General features: G+C 57.6%; 1 protein-coding gene across 1 annotated transcript in view; it reads right to left on the bottom strand.

The window, feature by feature from the left end:
• Positions 1–2,596: 2,596 nt before the first annotated feature.
• COL27A1 (collagen type XXVII alpha 1 chain) overlaps positions 2,597–20,089 on the bottom strand; it is a 141,458-nt gene continuing 123,965 nt past the window's right edge. The window contains exons 47-61 of the mRNA XM_045296543.1: positions 20,013–20,089; positions 19,492–19,599; positions 18,291–18,398; positions 14,540–14,593; positions 13,984–14,046; positions 13,587–13,640; positions 13,399–13,434; positions 13,278–13,295; positions 13,073–13,108; positions 12,830–12,856; positions 10,738–10,803; positions 9,883–10,045; positions 8,890–8,999; positions 7,264–7,482; positions 2,597–4,560 (exon numbers count right to left, since the gene is read on the bottom strand). The exon at positions 20,013–20,089 is cut by the window's right edge and continues 17 nt beyond it. Coding sequence (XP_045152478.1) covers positions 4,414–4,560; positions 7,264–7,482; positions 8,890–8,999; positions 9,883–10,045; positions 10,738–10,803; positions 12,830–12,856; positions 13,073–13,108; positions 13,278–13,295; positions 13,399–13,434; positions 13,587–13,640; positions 13,984–14,046; positions 14,540–14,593; positions 18,291–18,398; positions 19,492–19,599; positions 20,013–20,089 — 1,286 coding nt within the window. The 3' untranslated portion in view covers positions 2,597–4,413. The remainder of the gene's footprint in view (positions 4,561–7,263; positions 7,483–8,889; positions 9,000–9,882; positions 10,046–10,737; positions 10,804–12,829; positions 12,857–13,072; positions 13,109–13,277; positions 13,296–13,398; positions 13,435–13,586; positions 13,641–13,983; positions 14,047–14,539; positions 14,594–18,290; positions 18,399–19,491; positions 19,600–20,012) is intronic.

Here is a 20,089-nt window from a genome sequence, read left to right as displayed (position 1 = left end):
ACTAGCCCTGCCTGTGGTTGGCAAAGAGGGCTAGGCGTATCATTCCCGTTGGGCAGAGGGAGGGAAGGGCCCATTCAAGGCCACAGGCTGGAGTCAGACCCCAGCTACCAGCCTCTCCCCTTCTCTTCTGCCCTCCCTCCCTTCCCCAGCCCTGGGCAGGGACCTGGTGGAGGTGCCTGCCCAGGGCTGGACCTGGAGTCCCTGTGTGCAGAGCAAACACAGGCTGGGCTGGCCTTTGTCCTGGGGGCACTGGTGGCTGGGCTGCCCCAGGGAATCCACCCGGAGTGCTTCCTGGCACTTGGTTGTGCAACAAGGTTGGCAAGGGCAAGCTGTGCCGCTTGGGGGCTGTTTTCTGCTGGCAGCAACCACTACCTCTCTGTGCAGGGAATGAGCAGGCTGGGCTCCAGGGGCCTGTGTGACTAGCTGGGCCACAGAGATGCTCCAGAGAGAGTTATTCTGGTTTTAACATAGCCCCTCCCTCTTCCTCCTCTGCCACTCCTTCCTGGAACTCCCATGGCTCCCATGTCAGATGCAGACACCAGACCTTGCCTTCCACACTCCTCCAGCTCCTCCCAGAGCAGCTCCAGGACAGAGCCCCAGCCCACACCCCCAAGGCTGCAAGCAGACCCAGCTCAGCTGGCCTCTGCCCCATCTCTCCCGTTGAAGTCTGTGGAAGTCCGTAACCTGTCATATTCTCAGCTCACCACTTACATTGCCCCAAATACACAATGCTACCTTTCACCTGCGGAAACCCTTAATGGCACAGAGTGGCAAAGCCCACCAGTTCAAAGCCGACCACGCCTCTGCGGAGAAAAGGCCTGGCGGTCTGCCTCTGTGAAGATTGCAGCCCAGGAACCCCTCTGAGAGTTGTATAGGGATCCCTGGTGGCAGAGAGGGTTACAAATTGGGCCGCTAACCACAAGGTCAGCAGTTCGAAAGCACCCCCGGTTCCGAGGGAGAAAGACAAGGCTTTCTACTCCTACGAAGAGTCACAGTGTCGGAAACCCACAGGGTGGTTCTACCCTGCCCTAGGGGACTGCTGAGGGAGAATCCCCTTGATGGTGGATGACCTTCAGGAACTATCTTTCAGCTCTGGACCTTGGTAGGAGCTGCTCCTTCCCCTTGCAATGCCCGCCCCCACCCCCTGCCTGCTGTTGGGGGTCGTGTGGTTACTTCTGATGCACAGCAACCTACCGCCTGGTCCTGCACCGTCCTCCCCACCTCTCCAATGTTTGGACCAATGGTTGTAGCCACTGTATCAATCCATCTGTGGATAGTCTCTCTCTCTTTTCGCTCAGCGTCTAGTTGACTAAGCATGGAGGGTGCCCCTCCAGGAACTGGTTCCTGCTTATCCCAGGTCCACAACAGGTGGACAATTTTCAGAGCTAAAAGCCCTCTGTGGCATGGAGGCTCTGGAGGGGCTGGCCCTTGGTGCTGAGTAATGGAAGCCTTTGAGACCCAGACGTGGAAGTGGAGTGGAGGTGGCCAGGGCTGGGGTGGGCATGGGTGAAACTAGGCTCGGGGGCGATGAACATGTTCTAGCAGGAGACCTGGGTAATGGCTGCAGAACCCTGTGAACAAACTCCATGTTTCCAGTGCTTGATTTCACGTTGTCTATTGCCCCCCAAGCCACAGCCACTTGGACGTGTGGACTGGCTGGTGGGGCTGAGCTGCTGACCTATCAGTTAGTAGCCCAGTGGCTTAACCCACCACACCACAGGGCTCCTATGCTTTATATCTCTATCTATCTATCTATCTATCTATCTATCTATCTATCTATCTATCATCTATCGTATACCTACACCTATCTTTTATATATGTGTGTGTGTGTATGTGGTAGTTATATAATCTGTTGTCAATATGAGAGGATTCAGAGTGAAGGGGTGGAGTTTAGCCTGTCAATCAGGTCACAGCTTGATGACCTCATTTGGAGGTGCTAAAGAGATAAATAGCTCGCTGGAGGCAGGACACAGGCTGACTCTCTGTGAGACATTATGGTTGACAAGACACATGAAGCTATCCTGATGCAGCCAGAGCCTCGGGAGCTGGAGGAGCCACGTGGAGACCCTGCCAGTGCTGAGATGCTTTTAACGCGACTGGATCCACAAGACTTCCCACCCACTGGCCTGTGATCTTCCTCCATTCGGTGTCATTGCATGTGTTTGTGAATCTCAAGAGGGCTTTCTAGATTAGTATCAGACATATGGGCTAATATCAGACTTATGGACTTGATCTGGACTGGGCCGGGATGTTTTCTCCATATTTAATTGCTCTTGTACATAAACCTCTTTCCTATTCACATATGAGAGTCTCCCTGGTTTATATATATATGCATATATATGTATACATATACCCATATATCATACAATTCAATAGTTCAATCATACTACAATCAATTTCAGAATGTTTTATAATAAAAACATATGTGTTCATGGTAATCTCAGCTGCCTGCCCCCTACAGACCCCAAGCTCCCTATCTTTGGGCATTGCCCCCCCACCCACCCAGCAGCCCTGCAGCCCACAGCACCCTCTCTCCTGGCCCCTCTTCTTCCTTCTCGCCGCGACCTTTGAAAAGAAGCACAGCAGTGAACAGCCCTTCCATTGCCTCAGTTTTAAATATTTATTTAAAATCCAGAAGGGATGGGAAGGGACGGAACCCTTGGGGTTCCAACACACCGACGTGGACAGAGACAGACAGACAGACACGGGGAAAGCAGGACACATCCAAGGATTAGAGGGGCCAGGCTGAGCCTGGCAACCCGGGGAGACCGGGGGCTGAGGGAGGCCCGAGCTGCTACAAAATGCACTTCCGTGGGGACATCCTGGCAGGGGCAGGGAAGAGAGGGGGAGAGGAAGTGACCAGTCGAGAGGGTGGGCCGGAATGAGGTATTAAATAATGAAAACCAAATCCAATTCCCAAAGAGACACAACTTTAGAGAAAAAAAATACACAAATAGAGACGTTCACATACATTTCCACTTCTATAAAAACAATTCCACGCTTAAAACGACCTCCACATTTCACGTGTCGGCTGACACAGCCCGGTTCAGATGACGCCCCTGCAGGCCGCCGACTCTGAGCTGAGAGTCCTGTGCCCTCCTCCTCCTCCTCAGTCCCATGTCCACTTGGAGATACAGACACTGGGTTTTTTGAGCGTCCACTGACCAGGGGGAAGCAGGAAGGTCCACTCCCGCTGCAAGGGCAGACCTTGGGGTCGTGTTCACGTGGGAGAGGCGGCGCCATCTTTAAGCTCCACCCTACCCCCACTCCCAGGCCACCCTTGGCCCCCGCCACTGGTGTAAGGGTTTCTTGGACGTCCAGCCTTCTTCCGGCCCCTCCAGGACATGAATCCCTGCTGGGACCAAGAGAGGCCACATCAAATCCTTGCTCCTGAGCCTCCCCTCGCCTGCAGAGGACGAATACCCCAGAGTCCACAAGGTAAAAGGTAGAAATCTCTCTACTGCTGGCTTCGGGCAGGTTCTACTTTTTGCTCTTTAAGCAGGTAACCTGATGAGCACAGGGCGACAATGGGGAGGGGGGTGGGGGTGGGGTAGGGAACAGTGAAATTCCCCAAGCGCCTTCATTCGGAGGAGAGCCAGATACGGACCTTGTCCCCCATCAATAGGTTTCTTCAAAGCCGGGGGCAAAAAACGGTAGCACCTGTAGAATCTTAAATAGGGTTTTTTTCATTTGTTTTCCTTTAAAAAAAACAAAAACAAAAAACTCACAAACACTGCAAGACAATTTCGAGCACCAGCGATTTCACAGTGGGAGGTAGTGTCTCGCCCCCCTCCCTGGGCCAACGGGTCTTCCCTCTCCCTCTGTGGGGCCGGGACATGGTGGAGCTGGCTTCCCACCCCGGCTGTCCTTCCTCATGCTCACACCTTTCCCAGGTGAAAAAAAATAGTAACGCATCTTCTCTCTGTTTAAATAATATATATATATATATATACACATATATATATATACTTCTTTCCTTTTCTCCTTGTTCCAGGCCCCCCTCCCCATATTGCACATCAAAAGCCCCCTGGCAGGGACCAGCTGATGGAGATGGCCCTTCCCTTCAGTTGGCTTGAACGTGGGGCTCTTGGGGCAGGAAGCTGGGTGGGAAGGGGTGGCTGCCGAGCTGGGAGACAGGCCACGGGGCCCAGGAGGGATACAGGTCCAGTGTGCCCTGGCTGCCTCTTTGGCTGGTCCTTGGGACTGGGCTGGGAACAGTCGCTCCCTGGGTCCCCTGCCTGCTAACCCTGACTCACTTCCACTGTGTAGACATCAACTGGGGTCTGCCCAAGAACCCCTGGGTAGGTGGGCTGCCTCTCCTGGGCCCACCTGCCCTTAGGTACCCTCCGTTGGCTGCCTCCTCCTCTCCTCTTTCCTCCCCCGTGAGGCTTAGAGAAGCCAGGAGGTCAGAGGTCAGAGGAAGCACGCAGGTCCGACTTCGAGGCGGTACTGCCTCCCTGACGAGGCAGGAGGGAGGTTGTCCACGCTGACGATGGGCAGCTGCTGGGGGTCCTGGGTTCGGAAGGTGAAGAGCGTCTGATGCCATCGACCATCCAGGATCTGAGGCAGAAGGCAGTGCTGTTTGTACGTTGGCCCCTAACTCAGCACAGCCCATGAGCCCTGCTCTGCCATCAGCCCGCTGCTTCTCCCCGGGGAAAGGAGGGGGGGGGGGGATGGGGTCCCGCTCAGCAGTGCCTGCCCACTGTGTTTCCTCACACGGACTGCCCTACCCACAGTGCGCCCGCACACTGCCCACAAGCTCCCTGCGTTCACCAATTCGACTGGCCCCTCCTCCCCAGCCCTTCCTGCTTCGGGACTCCACCCCCGGGCAACCGCCATCCTTTTGATCTGGTCCGGTTGGTGGCTCTGGCCTTCCTATCTTTTAACAGCTCCTTCGCTGTGACAGGCCCCCTGGTGGTGTAGTGAGTAACCAGTTGGCTGCAAGGGCAGCAGTTCGAGACCACCAGCTGCTCCGAGGAAGAACAGGGAGACTTTGTACTCCCGAAAAAGAGGAAAGGGGTTTCCACCTTGGAAACGACAGGGGCAGGCCTACTCTGCCCCTGGGGCTGCTGTGAGTCCGCAGCACCTCAAAGGCTGCAGAGAGTCCATTGTGGCAACAAACTACTTTCAGACGGGTGGATGGACGCCCATTGTTTCTTCTTATGGGAGAGCCATCACTGGAGCTAAATATTCATGCTCACTTTGTATAAATGCCCATTGTTATCATTTCAGAGAAGACCCTATCATTTTATCTTATGACTGGCTTAATTGGGTCAGCCCCACACCTTCAAGGTTCACCCAGTCTGTAGCCTGTTCAGGACTTCCTGTTCTTCATAAGGCCCAGCAGGGTTCCATTGTGTGTGAGGCCCACTGGCCTGTTCCTCTCTTTCTGCTCCTGGGGGCGCTGCTCTGGGCCCCCTGGTATAGAGGGTCGCTCTTGCTATGCCTCAGAACTGACTCCGTGGCACTGAGGCTTTTGTTTGTTTTGAGAAGGTATATATGTACCCAGGAATGAAATTGCGGGGTCCTACACTAATTCGATTTTTACTTGTTCAGGACTCGCTGTACCGTTTTCCACAATGTTTTGACCAGGTTACACTCCCCTCCTTCGCTGGGGAGAATTCCAACCTTCCCACCTTGTCACCAGCTTCAAAAACATTTTAAAAATCAACATCGTTTTAGCAGGGGGCAGGTGGTAGCATCTCATAAGTTTGTTTCAGGTCTTTATGATACAAAAGTTATACAGTCAAAGATACAGTGTTACAGTTCTTCTTGGTTGGAAACTAGCTTGCCAGTCACAAAGAAGTTAAGTCAATTTTAATGTCACTTTCCCGCCTTTTGATCGGGTCGGAGCTGAGCCTCCCCCACCCCACCCCACCCCACCCTACCCCACCCCAGCGAATCTGACTCCTTTACCATTGCCCATCGCAGGCTGGGCTGGCATCCCTCTAGTGCAGCGCTTCCCAACCTTCCTCATGTCGCCACCCTTTCATACAGTTCCTCATGTTGTGGTGAAACCCAACCATAACATTATTTTCGTTGCTACTTCGTAATTTTAATTTTGCTTCTGTTACGAATCAGGCGACCCCTGTGAAAGGGTCGTTTGACCTCCAAAGGGGTCGAGACCCACAGGTTGAGAACCACAGCTCTAGTGGATAAGGGCAGTGGGCACCTTCACATGTGTTGGCTGGCCACTCGAATGACCTATTGGCATATGCTCACTGTGGTAGTTACATAATCTGTTGTCAATCTGAGACTGAAGAGGGAAGGGGTGGAGTTTAGCCTGTCAGTCAGGTCACAGCTTGATGACCTCATTTGGAGATGCTAAGGAGATAAATAGCTTGCTGGAGGTGGGACGCTCACTCCCTCCCTGTGAGACATTCCTGTTGAGAAGACACATGGCGCCTCATGGAGACCCCTGCCAGTGCGGAGATGCTTCCACTGCAACTGCATCCACAAGACTTTCCACCCACGGCCGGTGATCTTCCCACATTCGGCATCATTGTACGTGTTTCGTGAGTCTGAAAAGTGGGCTAATATTGGACCTATGGACTTGGTCTGGACTGGGCTGGGATGCTTTCTCAATATTCAATTGCTGTTGTATATAAAGCTCTTTCTTATACACATAGGAGCGTCTATGGCTTGTTTCTCCAGTCTATCTGTACTCATATACTCGCTTTGAAGTTTCCCCAGGAGAGATTCTACAGGTGGAGTGGTTGTGTCCAAGATTGTGTGTGTTCACTGCTCCCCTGCTGCTGGCCAGAAAGCCTCTCCCATAAGCACCTCTGTGATGCTGGCTCCCACCCCCCCTCAACCGCTGGGCTGTATCCATTTTCCCGTGAAACCAGTGGTTGCTTTTTGGCAACTTTCAGTGTGCCCCACACCCCTCCCAGAATAACCGAGTCTGCTTTGAGCATCTCGAAAAGACCAAATGCGTCTAGAGGAAGGAGCAGCCAGTGCAGGGCAGGGGCAGAAGTGCATCCTCCTGCTGGCCCGCCTATAGGACGCAGCAGAAGGGCCCCTGCAGGTTTCTGAGATGGTAACTCTTGATGGGGGTAGAAACCCCATCTTCTCCTGTGGTGTCGCTGGTGGGTTCGAACTGCTGACCTTGAAGTTAGTAGTCCAACACATAACCACAATGTCACCAGGGCCACATCCAGTGGTGCCACCCGAGAACTATACGCACTGTTAGAACATGTATCACTGATGGTTACCTACCACGAGCGGTTCCCCTGTCCCTGCATGAGGGGTGCGGGCAGTTACCTTGCAGCCGTCCATGGGCACCTGGGGCCTGAACTGACCGCCGGCTTCAAAAACCTGTCCGTTCCAGGCCCGGAAGCGCACAGCCTGCGGGGCTGGGGTCTGCCCGGGGCCCTCCTGCCACACGGTCATGTTCAAGCAGTGGATGGTGATGTGCTGCGTCACCTCAGAGCTGAGCAGGTGCAGAAAGTTCATCTGGACACGGCTGATGGCAAACTCCACCTGTGGGCCACAGAGCCGAGAGGCAAGGTCCCGCTCAGCTTGGCTTGGCGGAGGATCAGCTCGCCTTTCCTGGCCAGCACTTTCCAACCCTTCCCCAGCCCAAGTGAGAGGACAGGAGTGGTTGGTGCCCATGTGAGAGGCAGGAGGCTGAGCTCCAGGGCAGCTGGGTGGCAGGGAAGGGAAGGAGGGAGCTACTAGGGTCCCCAGGTCGCCTGATCCCTCCCCCCACTGCATGGGTGGCCTCTGGGGCAGAGCCGAGACCCAAGAGGCCCAGAGAGGTCAAGAGCCCTGCTCAAGAGTGAGGAAGAGTTCCCCCCACTCCATGTGCCCGTGGCCAAGACCCCCGTGGAGGTGGGGTATGCCTGGTGTGCCAGGGCCTTTCTCTGCTGCTGTTCCTGATGGGGGTGGTCACCCAGATGGGCAGCTAGCTCCATCTGGGGAAGCCAGGTGCCAGCTCTGGTCCGACCCCTCTGCTAGGGGCTTGGATGCATGGCCACCAAACCTCAGAGTCTGTGTGTGTGTGTGAGTGTGTGTGTGTGTGTGTGTGTGTGTGTGTGTGTGTGTGTGCTGCCTGTAGAGGTCAGAATTCCGGATGGCTGTGGGATATGGCTGGGGGATGGGGGTGGGTGGCAATTTGCCTGCAAGGCTCCCTGTTAAATCCTAGCCCCCAGCTTGAGGAGGGAGCCAGGTGGTTGGTCGGCTGATTTGAGAGGCTCCCAAGCTCTGTGTTGGACAGGTCAGCTCAAGGTCTCCCCATGGGGGCTGCTGGAATGGGCACCTGCAGTCGGAACAGCTGCCTGTGCTCCTGGCGTGCACGGTCCCCCCTCTGGGGAGCCTGCAGGAACAAGGGACCCCAAACCAAACCCACTGCCACTGTATCCTTGCCGAGTCACAGTGACTGTAGGGGACAGAGCAGAACTGCCTGCCTCCTAGGGTGTCTAAGGCAGTCCATGTTTACTGAAGCCACGCCTGAGTGTGAACTGACCACCTTCAGGTTCACTGCCAAGCCCTCAACCCCTGCGCCACCAGAACTCTGGCTGGAACTTCAGCTCCACCATCCGCTGAGGGCGGCCTGGGCTGCGGAGTGGCCGCTGCCTGCCTGACTTAAGGTTGAGCTTCCCAAGCCCGAAACAGGCATGTGGGAGGGCTCATTGGACAGGGGTTCAGGATCTGCAGCCACAAGCCGGGGGCACCGCGAGTCTCTAAGTCCGCCTGGCTAAGGCTGCCGCTTTGTTTCAGGTGGGAGGTGCTGTCTGGAGGATACACAATTTCAAAGGGTTTAGAAACCAGGGCTCTACGCTGAGTCCTCCCCGACTCACAGATGAAGAAATTGAGCCCACACAGCCAGAGAGGGCACAGACTGGGTCCTGGGCTGGCTGCATCCCAGGCATGGGGCACAGGGGGTACCTTGGAGGCCGCGATGGGCTGCAGACATGTCTGTCCACCGTGTGTGAAGTCACAGGACACCTGGATGGTGTCGGATGAGCAGCCAAGGTTAGGGTCCACCCAGTAGGTACCTGCAGGGAGTGGGGTGGGGTGGGGTGGGAAGGGGCGCATGTAGAGTCGAGGAGCCCTGGGCTTGGGACCCTGGCCCTGGTGACCTTCTGGGGGGCTCCAGTCGGGCATGAAGTCGTAGGGGGTGGAGGGGACAGAAAGGAGCTCCTGGTGCCACGGAGATGGAAGGAAAGGCTCACAGGCAGAACTCCGGAGCTAGGGGCCCCTGGTGGGGCCACTCGGCCAAATACCCATCAGTGTTGACACAGAGGAGACAACTGAGGTGCTCCCCTGGGGACTTTGAAGTCACTGGGCTGTTTCTCCGTGGACACCCAGGACTCCCACTTCGGGAGGGCTGGGAGTCAGGGATCCCGCCCCACTGCTCTCAGATGGGTCCCCATCTCGGAGGTGGGGTCCTGCGGCTGGATGTGTGCAGACAAGGGAGGGTGGTGGGGAGAGGGCGGCGGCAGGCCAGGATCCCCAGGGGTCGCTGGCATTCCAGCGCAGGCATGTCCCCCCTGGAACTGAACCAGCTCAGAAGAGGTTGGAGGTGGACAGAAAAGGGAACACGCGGCTCTTCTAAGAAGCCTTGACAGCGTCCCCTGGGTCTGGACCTGCTGTGGCCTGTGGGACTTCTGTCCTGTCCTGCCTTGTGAATCTGTGGGCTCTGGGAGCATGGGCTCGCTCCTCTGTGTCCCCCAGTGTCCCGATGCCCCAGGAAACACGAGGCCAGGCTCTAGCCTGCTTGCTTCAATGTCCAGTTGCCTCCCCAGGCCAGAGGCTTGCCCCAACCCCTTCCAGAACACCCACTCTCAACCTGAAGCTGCCCTTGGGAGCCCCCACCCCCACCCCCCGACCCCGCCCAGGCCAGGTCACCCCCGTTCCAGACCCTGTGGTCTTCCTTACCGTCCACTATCTTCTGCTCACAGTCCATGAGGTCCCGGCAGACCCGGGCAGGGTTCTCTTTGGTGCCCAGGGGCGTCTTAATGCTCTGGATGAGGTTGCTGAGGTAGTGTAAGGTTTTAAAGATCTCCCCTCCCTGGTCCAGCACCAGCCGGTCTGCATAGCCCTGTGTGAGGGGAGGCCACGTCCGGTGCTGCCCACGGCCCCCGCCCAGGGTGACCACTGGCGCAGAGGTTGGTCTCCCTTCCTTTGCAGATAAGCACAGGACTAGTGACAAAACACAGTGCAAGGGGCTGGGGAAGCTCGGGTGGTCAGCCGTATTCTCTGACAAAGACGGGCAGAGCCCCTGGGCACCCGTCAGACAGGGGTGCCCAGGCTGCTGAGGTGGGGAGGCAGGGGTGGCCCCAAAACTCTCTCTGGGAAAAGTCTACGGCGGAAAGGGTCACAGTGGGCATGGGGCTGTGGGTGGGTCCCCGCAGGGGTCCCCAGGGCTGGCGTGGGCGGTCTGTGAGGCCACAGGAGACAGAGCTGGACAGAGCCAGGAGGGAAGGAAAGAGCAGGTCCTACCTGCATGGCCTCCAGCCTCAGTTTCCACAGACACAAAGCAGGGCTAAGCAATCTGGGCTCACGTGGGTCGTGTGTGTGTGTGTGTGTGTGTGTGTGTGTCTGAAAAGGCTGCATGACATTGACTCCTTGGTGTTCAGGGCTCTGGACAGCTCGGCGTGTGTGTGTGTGTGTGTGTGTGTGTCTGAAAAGGCTGCATGACATTGACTCCTTGCTGCCCAAGCTCTGGACAGCTCGGCGCGGCCCATGGAAGACACACTGTCATGTCCCCAGGGAGCGCCCACGGGGCCGTACCTCTGCTCTGAGGGCTCCATTAGTGTCCATCCATGTGTAGAGAGCTTCCCCAAGGCCGTCTTGCTGCTGTTGAAGGACAGAGAATGCCTGCCTGGCCCCTGCCCCAGGGCCCGAGCCCGCCTCTCCCCCCTGCCCCAGGGCCCGAGCCCGCCTCTCCCCTCTGCCCCAGGGCCCGAGCCCGCCTCTCCCCCTGCCCCAGGGCCCGAGCCCGCCTCTCCCCTCTGCCCCAGGGCCCGAGCCCGCCTCTCCCCCTGCCCCAGGGCCCGAGCCCGCCTCTCCCCTCTGCCCCAGGGCCCGAGCCCGCCTCTCCCCCTGCCCCAGGGCCCGAGCCCGCCTCTCCCCACTGCCCCAGGGCCCGAGCCCGCCTCTCCCTCCCCGACTCCGCCCACAGCCACAGCCAGGGCCAGCCGCGGCCTGCTCTGTGCGCACTCTCGTTTTCCCTCCCTCTGTGGGCAGAGAGGAGCCGGGCACTGCAGGGGGCACTTGTCCGGCTGCTACACTCTAGGTCAGGAGTTCGAAACCAGCTGCTCCTTGGAAGGAAGCTGGGGCTTTCCATTCCGGGGCCATCTTGGAAGCCCCCAGGGCAGTTCTACCCTTTCTAAGGGGTCGCTGTGAGTCGGCACCCTCTCAATGGCAGTTAGTCTGGCTTTGGGTTTTGCCAAGGGGGTGCTCCTGTGACCCAAATCTGACCCTGCCACGCCCCCCTTCAAGCCGGCCACAGCTCCCCAACACGCTTGGGGTCAGTGTGGCCAGACCCAGCTGAGTGCTGGGCCTCCCACGGTGTATCCCATGGTCCACCCCATGGCCCACCCCATGGTCCATGCACCCACCAGTCATGACACAAAGCTTCTAGATTCCTCATGCCGCTGGGCCTTGCCCACGCGGCTTCCTCCCTTGCTCATTCCCTCCCTCCAGACCCTCCCTCGCCATCTCCTGTCCTGGGGTAGCTTCCCCAGGGAGCATCTGGAAACTTCTGGAGACATCTAGGGTTGTCAGGACTGTAGACGATGACACAGCACTCGAGCCAGGGGAGTGCTGAGCCTCCTACCTCGCCCTGGCCAGCCCCACGATGAAGGACCATCCGGGCCCCCATGGCAGGAGCACAGAGGCAGGGAAGCCTTTTCAGGTGCCACCCCCGGCTCTGTCAGAGCCGCGTGTCTCCCCATCTAAAACCAAACCTTCTGTCTGGTGCTGTGGTGATCTGGTATACACGGGCATCTCCGTGCCACACTGGGCTAGGCAGCTGCCCAGCTACAGCCACTAGCACAGCCTCTCCCTGCCAGGGCTCCCCGGAGCTGGGGTTCAGTGCCAGGCTCTGGGGGTGCATCCATCTCAGAGCCCATGCCCAGCCCCGCCACTTACTGAGCACACAGCAGATGGCCACCTGTGCCCGGCTGTTTGACCTGTCTGTCCTCAGCCATCTCATCTTTAAGATGGGCACGACAATAAGACCAGGGCCCAGGCTGCCGAGGGGAGTGAGCACGTGATGGCGTGAGAGCACCTCTCCTCGGGTCTGCCCCAACAAGCGCTCAGTGGGTACTGTGTATCGTGCACCCCCCTCACCTTCCTGTTCCTGTTTGTTAAGGGGGTGGGCTTGTTCTGGACCTCGGCCCTCCCCCAGCTGGCTCTCTTACTGGTGGGCAGGATGTCCTAGAGCAGGTCAGGCTGCCGATCCGTTTTTGTGGATGGTCAGAAGGAGGGACGGTGAGAGGCTGAGATGGGACAGGAGCAGAGTCCCAGGGAATGGAGGCCAGAGGCCCAAGGGTCCCGCTCTTTCCTCTCAGCTGAGTCCAGGGACACTGTCAAGCCCGATCCCTGCTCGGATGCTGGGGGGGCAGTGCCCCAGGAAGGAAGGCAGAGGGACCCTCAGAAAGGACTTGGGAGCCCAGGGTTGGAGCCTTCCTGAGCTCATCCCAGTTAGGGACACATACGCCTCCCATCTCCTGGCCCAGGGCTTCCCATGCCTCAGGGACAGAGGACACAAGGACATGGGCGTCCCCAGGCCCAGCTCAGGGTTCTAGCCACCCACCCTGCGCATAGCTGCACCCCAGCTCTACCCCAAGTGGGTGAAAGAGAGTATCCTCCAACTTACAAATGGCGTAAGATTCCCGGGAGGGCCCTGCAAAAGGAGAGGTCAGGTCAGGATTTGATGGGCCTGGGGTGTTAGGGGCCGGGGGTGCCACCGGGGAACAAGGGGACCCTATTCCAGTCTGGCGCTCCCAGAGGCCTGTGGCCATAAGAGACACAAGATTCTGGCAAGGTTCAGGCCCAGGCAAGCACCCTACCCCACAGGCTTGGCCCCGGGGCCCAGGGAAATGAGCACTTAGTTACCTACCGGTGGGCCCGGCCGCCCTCTCGGGCCAGGGGGACCCTGGAGGGGGGAAGAGACGACAGTGAGGCGCAGGCAGCAGAAGCCTTCCACCCTCCACCCACAGCCCAGACCCTCCACATGCAGCATGGAGACCCAGGGACCAGGGCTACAGGCAGGTGCACATGGGGAGACTAAGGCCTGGGGAGGGAGACCCAGAGTGTCCACTCACCCTTGGACCTTGTAACCCCTGGAGGGGAAGAGAAGCAGGGAGGGAGAGTTAGGGGAGCCTGGGACGGGCCGTGGCCCAGCCTGAGAGCCCACCCTCTCTGGGCCCAGCAGCAGCCACTCACCAGGTCCCCTCGGCTGCCCTTGTCACCCTCTGGGCCCTGCAACAAACCCAGACTCGGTGAGAGAGGGCCCATGGGGGAAACTGAGGCTCAGCCCGACTTCGGGTCACACAGACAACCTGGAGTCAGGGAGGCAGGGGGTGGGGGGTGGGGAGGGACCCAGGAGCACCTGCCCAGTCCCCTGCACATACCGGGAGTCCTGAAGGTCCCAGGATGCCCAGGGGCCCTGCGATGCCTCTCTTGCCCTGGAGGAGGGAAGGAGAGAGAGCCCTGTGGGGCCTGGCTCCTTCCCAGCACTCCCTCAAGGTGCGTGGGAGGCAGGGGCGGGAAAGGCAGGGAGCCCTCCCCAGACAGCTCCCAGCCACTCCTGTGTGCCCGGGGGTGGGTTACGAGTCGGGGAGGGGTGGGCACAGGAGGCAGGCAGGGTGACGAGGCCAGCGTGAGCAAAGGTCTGGACTGGGGAATGAATGGCGGTTGCAGACAGGAGGCTCGGGAAGAAAGCGGAGGAGGACATGGGTCCAGCCAGCTGATCAGTGAGCCAGCCTTGGGTTTTGGTGGGAATGTCCCCCTGGAGAGAGAGGGCCTCACCATCAAGCCGGGTGGTCCCCGAGGGCCCTGGATGCCTTTGAAGCCGATGTCTCCCAGGGGCCCCTGGAGGAGGCAGAGGGGGGACAGTCTGTGCCTGGGTGGCCAGTGGGGGGTGGACAAGTGCCAGCAGCTCCCTGACCCCTGGGGCCTGGCCTGCCTGCACCCTCCCTGATGGGAGAGGCCTCACCTGAGATGCCCAGGAAGAGAAATCTTTGCCATGCTGGCTGTGACCCAGCAGGTGTCTGCCCCTGGGCTCCCTTAGTCCCTCCACTCTCATCATCCCATTTTACAGGTGAGAAAACCAAGTCAGGTGTGGGGCTGGGCTTGGAGCTCAGGGCTGCTGGGACAGGAGCGTGCTCGGGGTGGAGTGGGGGGCGAGGAAGCTCAAGTTGGAGCCCACCTGTGCTCCAGCCCTCCTTGTAGGCACTCAGTACATGCTGGATACATGAATGAATAAGTGAATGGGTGAGTGGCTGGGTGGGTGGGTGGATGGATGGATGGCGGGGGGAGCAGGCTGGAATCCCGACAGGACTAGTGAGGAGTTGGGGGTCTGTACCTTAGGTCCAAAGAGGCCAGCCATTCCTGGGAAGCCCATCTCGCCAGAATCACCCTGTGGGGAAAAGAAGGAAGTTGGGGTACATAGGACAGGGCTCCTGGGCCAACGGTCTCCCTCCTGCCCAGAGGTGAGCTCCAAGCACCAGCCTGCAGGGCCTTTGGGGAGGAGCAGGAAAGGTCTGTGGGCTCTGCATGCCCCGTTCCCAGGGACACTCTTGAGGAGTGGTCCCCTGCTAGCGGTGGGCCTCCGTGTGCCCGGCGTGTTCCCAGACCAGCCAGGGAGGCACCGTATTCCCTGGTCACAGCTGAGGAGCCCGAGCCACGGTGAGGATCTGCTGTGGAGCAGGCTGGATTCTCACCCACCCGGGTGGGTGATTCTGGGCCTCATGGCGCATACCTCTCTGGCTCCTCTTCTCCAAAGGGACCCCTAGGGTCTGGGCAAAGGGGGACAGGCCAGTGGCCCTGGGAGCCCGTCATTATGTGGAAGGTCCTCTGGCTCAGAGGGCAGGCTCGTGAGTCAGAAGCTTCTGCTCTGTATCGCGAAACCGGAGATGACCCACTTCCCCTTCCTGGGCCTCAGTTTCCCCATATGTAAATAGGGTTCTTCCACCCTGGCCCAGACCCCCACTTGCCCCTTTGAGAAGGGCAGCAGGAGGCAGGGGAGAGGGGCACGCAGGCCACCAGAATGGCTGTGGGAGGACCCACCACATTAGAGCTTTATCTGTTTGTTTTAAGTCGTGGCTTAATTAGGTTGTAATTCACACCATAAATGTCACTATTTTAGCATGTGCAATTCAGGGGTTTTTAGGATATTCATAGACTTGTGCATTGATCAGTATCAATTGATCTCGCTTCAGAACACTTGTCTTCCACCCTCCAAAGACCCTGTGCCCACGAGCACTCCCTCCCTCCTTCCTCATCCCAGCTCTTGGCAAGGGGACGAGGGTGCACAGGGAAGCCGACAATCCCTGGCCTTTGGTGACGGGCCTCCTTGGCCTAGCATGGTCTTCTCAAGATTCCAGCCCACTACAGCTCGCATTACAACCTCATTGCTTCAAGCAGCTGATCATGTAACATGGCACGTACGTGGACCAGCATCAGTTGGTGGACACTTGGTTTGTGTCATGGACTGAACTATGTCCTCCCGCGGACATGTGTGGCAAATGCCAAGCCCTGAACCGGTGGGTGCAATTCCATTTGGGAATCAGGTTTTCACTGTGAGGTCTGTGCTGGAAAAGGCTCAGAAATGGGGCGAGGGTGCCTGCCGTGTGGCCAACGCCAACGCATGCTGAGATGATTCCCCCAGAGGGGTGCAAGAGCCTTTCCCTAGAGCGGGCAACCGGCATTCGAATTCCAGCCCCCTCGACTGTGAGAAAATGAATTTCTGTGAGGTAAGGTCACCCTCGTGGGTTAGAACAACACTCGGGAACGCAGGCCCTTTGCTTCTCCTTTTGGGTCAGCAAGAACCGTGCTGTCAGCAACATCACTGCGCATGTCTGCGTGTCTCGGTGCGGCTTTGACATGAGGGGATTGCAAGCGGAAAGTACCCCCTCGTCTTTGGATGTTTGAAAGGGTGCATACAGTGGATGTTACTTCTTCCTCCAACGCTGAGTCATGGAGGCTGGAGTTGGAAAGATTTAAATTCTTTTGTGGATGAGGCTACTTACAACTCACGCCATCCAGTTGATTGTGATGCAGAGCAACCCTGTAGGGCCTCTGTGCGTTTCTGAGATTGTAACTCCTGATGGAACTAGAGAGCCTCATCCTTCTCCCATGGATGGGCTGGTGGTTTCGAACTGCTGGCCTTGTGGTTAGTGGCCCAACACGTAACCCACGACACCACCAGGGCACCTAGAAGGCTACTTAGGGCAGCGGTTCTCAACCTGTGGGTCGAGACCCCTTTGGGAGTCGAACGACCCTTTTTCACAGGGATCACCCGATTCATAACAGTAGCAAAATGACAGTGATGAAGTAGCAACGAAAATAATTGTATGGTTGGGGGGTCACCACAACATGAGGGACTGCATGAAAGGGTCGCAGGACTAGGAAGGTTGAGAACCACTGATTTAAGTCATCCACTTTTTCTTGAATGAGTTTCGGTTGTGTGCTTTCTTTCAAGGAATCTGTCCGTACGAGCTAAGTTGTTTAAGTTATTGCATAGGCTGTTCATAATCTTCCTTTGCAATCTCTGTAGGGTCTGTAGTGATGTCATCTCCCTGACTCCTGGTTTTGCAAATGTGGGTCCTCGCTCTCTTGCTCTGCGAAGTCTGGCTAGAAGTTCATCCATCTGATGAATCTTCTGAAAGAAAAAAAACCTTAGCTTCTGATTTCCTTTTTTGTTTGTGTCCTTGTTGTTTTTCTGTTTCTCATTCCATTGACAATCACTGATCTTTCCTATTTTCTTTCTGCTGACACTTTTCCATTTGGCTTTTTCTGAGCGCGCCCGGCCCCAGGGGAGGGAGGGTCCCTGATCTGAGGTCTTTCTTGTTTTCTCAGGCTACAGATTCTGTGCTGCATCATGTGTCACCCTCCAATCTGATAAGTGGCATTTTCATTCAACCCAAGAGATGGCTTTGCCTTTTGATAACTTCCTTGGGTTACTTCGAAGTCTGTCATTCTGTTTCCCAACACTGAAAAAGCAGAGCTTTCTGCTATCCTTTGGTGACGGGTTTCTAATTGAATCCCGCTGTGGTTTGGAGACTTGGATACGTATAACTTGTGAAGGCTGGTTGGTCTGAAACACGGACCAGACCCGTCTTGGTCCGTGTTCTGGGTGTGCTTGGAAAGCAGGCGGGTTGGGCTGAGGCTGGGAAGAGTGTTTGCATCCTATCAACCTGGCTGTCGAGGCTGAAGCTTTCTTGGCCTTCCTGGTTGGTGTCCACTCGTTCCAGCCATGATTGAGAGAAAGTCATTAAAGCCCTTAATTATAAGGTTACACGTGTCTTTTTCTCTATATAGTTCTGCCAGTTCTTGCTGGCTATATTTTAGCGTTCTATTAGTAAGTTCATGGACATTTAGAATTAGGCCAGCGGGTTCTCTTTGAGTCCGCTAAACACAGGGTCAGCGGACCAGCCGCTCCTTGGGGGAAAGACGACGCTTCCTGTACCATAAAGATGGGCAGTCTCCGAAACCCACAGTGGCAGCCCCGTCCTGTCCTGTGGGCTGCGGGGAGTCAGCATCCACTCAGTGGCAGTGAACGGAGTGAGTCAGGTTGATAAGCTGACCCCCGTTATCACTGTGAAATGAACCCCATCAGATGGCACGCCCCAGGATCTGAAATGGATCTCGTCTATGGCGGTAGTCAATCTGACCTCCTTTCCACGAATGGTAGCCAGTGTGTCTTTTCCCGTAGGCTGGCTCTCACCTGTGCTGTTGCTGTTGGCCGTGCGGTTCGGACCACCCGCTGTAGATGTGGGTGTTTACCCCCTCGCTGGTGGTCTCCCACTGGTTTCCTCGGCACATTGCTTTCTCTTCCCTCGTTTTCCAGGCAGGGTCATCTAGCCTGGCCCTCGCAAGAGGAAGAGGAAGGTATGCAGCCCGGCACATGGGGAGCACTAGAGCGGGAGCCAGCGCTGATGTGCCCCTCCTCGTCTCAAAGGGGCCACCCGGTCTCTTTTCTCAGCTCCTTTCCCTGTAGGTGGACGTCTGGCATCTTGAGTGCCCGAGTGCTGCTCTCTCACTGTCTCAGAGCTGCAAGGTGGGTGTGCAGGTACGAACAGGTGTGTGTGTGCGTGGTCCTTAGGCTCACTCACCGGCTGGCCTTTGGATCCACGCTCCCCATGGTGTCCAGGAAGGCCCGTGCCGCCCTCGGTCCCTCGCTTGCCAGGGGGTCCCAGCTGTCCAGGTAGCCCGCTCTCCCCCTTAGAAGAATACACCAAAATTACCAAAGTGGGGAGATGGTTCTCGAGGGGGGAGGTGAGATCTGTCTCCGGGTGGAGGCCCTGCAGCCCAAGGCCCCTTCCCTTACTGACACGGTCTCAACGCCCGCTTTCCCTTTCCTACATCGTCTCCCCGGGGGCTGCTCTCTGTCCGTCTGCCTGCCCTGCTGCTCAGAAGGCCTTTCTGCTCCTTTCCCCTTGGAGATGCTTGGGGGCCAAAGCCACCCCCACCCCACCCCCACTGGCTGCTGGCCTCGCGGTGTTCCATTCCTTCCCCTCAGCCTTCCGGCTGGCAGTGCCTCCAACAAGGGCTGATTCGCGGCTCCACCCCCAGCCCAAGGGAAGTCATTTGCAGTGGTTACTCGTTGGGCTTTCTAACCGCAAAGTCAGCCGTTCCAAACCAAGAGCCGCTCCTCGGGAGAAAGGCAAGGCGTTCTGTTCCGTCAAGAGGGAACGTGCCAGACAGGACACCCACTTGGGGCAGTTCTACCCAGTCCTACTGGGGCGCCCGAAGTCTACAGTGAGTTCCGCATTGTATTTTTTGGATCCCAACGGCGAGAAACAGCTAGTTCTGCAAATGTCCACAAGAGGGCCCCCACGGACAACTCAACTAGCAGATGGCCGGTGCAAGGGTCTGGCGGCGGCTGGGTGCTGCCATCCGGTGGATTGTGGGGGTCACAGTAGGACTTGGCTGCGTGGGGTTTTGAATTCTTTTTACAGGTTGTAGTTTGGATGAGAGAGTAGATATATACAGGTGTCACAGCACTCCCCCAACTCCCTCCCAGGGCCCTGTTGGTTTCTCCAGGGGCCTTTCAAAAGGCTGCAACCTTTCAAAGGCAGAACGGAAGGTCTGTGTCCGGGGTGCCTCTGCTGGGATCAAGGCCCAGACTCTGGGCGTGTATTTGAGCACTTAATCATCTGCGCCTCTCCAAGTTCGAGAGGGTGAGGGGCGCAGTCCTAGCTGGGGCAGGGACCCCACCTTCCCATGGGGGTTCTTGAGGAATCTGTGTCTGGTGCTCAGAACCGATAGCCAGGCAGGAAGGAGCGGGGTGAGGGGAGGAAACCAGTGCCCAACCTTGAATCCTGGGGGTCCCTGGGCTCCAGGTAAGCCGGCCACACCTGGGCTCCCTCTTTTCCCAGCAGGGCCTATGGGGCCGGGGTCTCCATCGTCTCCCTGCTCTCCCTGTGAAGAAAGAGGGCAAGGGTGGGGTCTCATGTCCCAGGGGGCATAGTGGCTCCCAGTCTGGGTGGCCTCAGCGGAGGGGGGGGGGGGTCGGCAGGTGATGGCTGGACGAGGGGAGGGGGAGGGGAGATGTGATGAGCTGCCGGTTGGCAAGGTCCTGGAAAGGACCTTGTCAGCAGGGAGCCCTCTTCCCCCCAGGGCAGGGAGGAGCTGAGGGGCACAGGGGCTGGCACTGAGAACAGACAGGTAGAGGAGGGGCCCTGATCTTCATTCCCAGGGCAAGAGGTGGTAGATTTTGCAGGAAACAGGTGAGTTCTGCCTGACCCAAGCTTCCAGGGACGTTGCTCATGGCTGACGCAGCCCCCAACCCTTCTCAAACAGAGCGACCAGCTGCTGTCCTGAGGCCAGCTCACCTGCTGTCCTGCCACGCCATCCCTGCCGGGAAGCCCATCTGGTCCATCAGCACCCTCAGAGCCCTGTCTCCCGACCA

Source organism: Echinops telfairi, unplaced genomic scaffold (assembly GCF_000313985.2).
Source record: "Echinops telfairi isolate 266 unplaced genomic scaffold, ASM31398v2 ScPeMD7_7410;HRSCAF=8448, whole genome shotgun sequence".
Classification (NCBI taxonomy): domain Eukaryota; kingdom Metazoa; phylum Chordata; class Mammalia; order Afrosoricida; family Tenrecidae; genus Echinops; species Echinops telfairi.
Note: the sequence above shows the minus strand (reverse complement) of the source record. Positions and strands in the feature narration are given on the sequence as shown.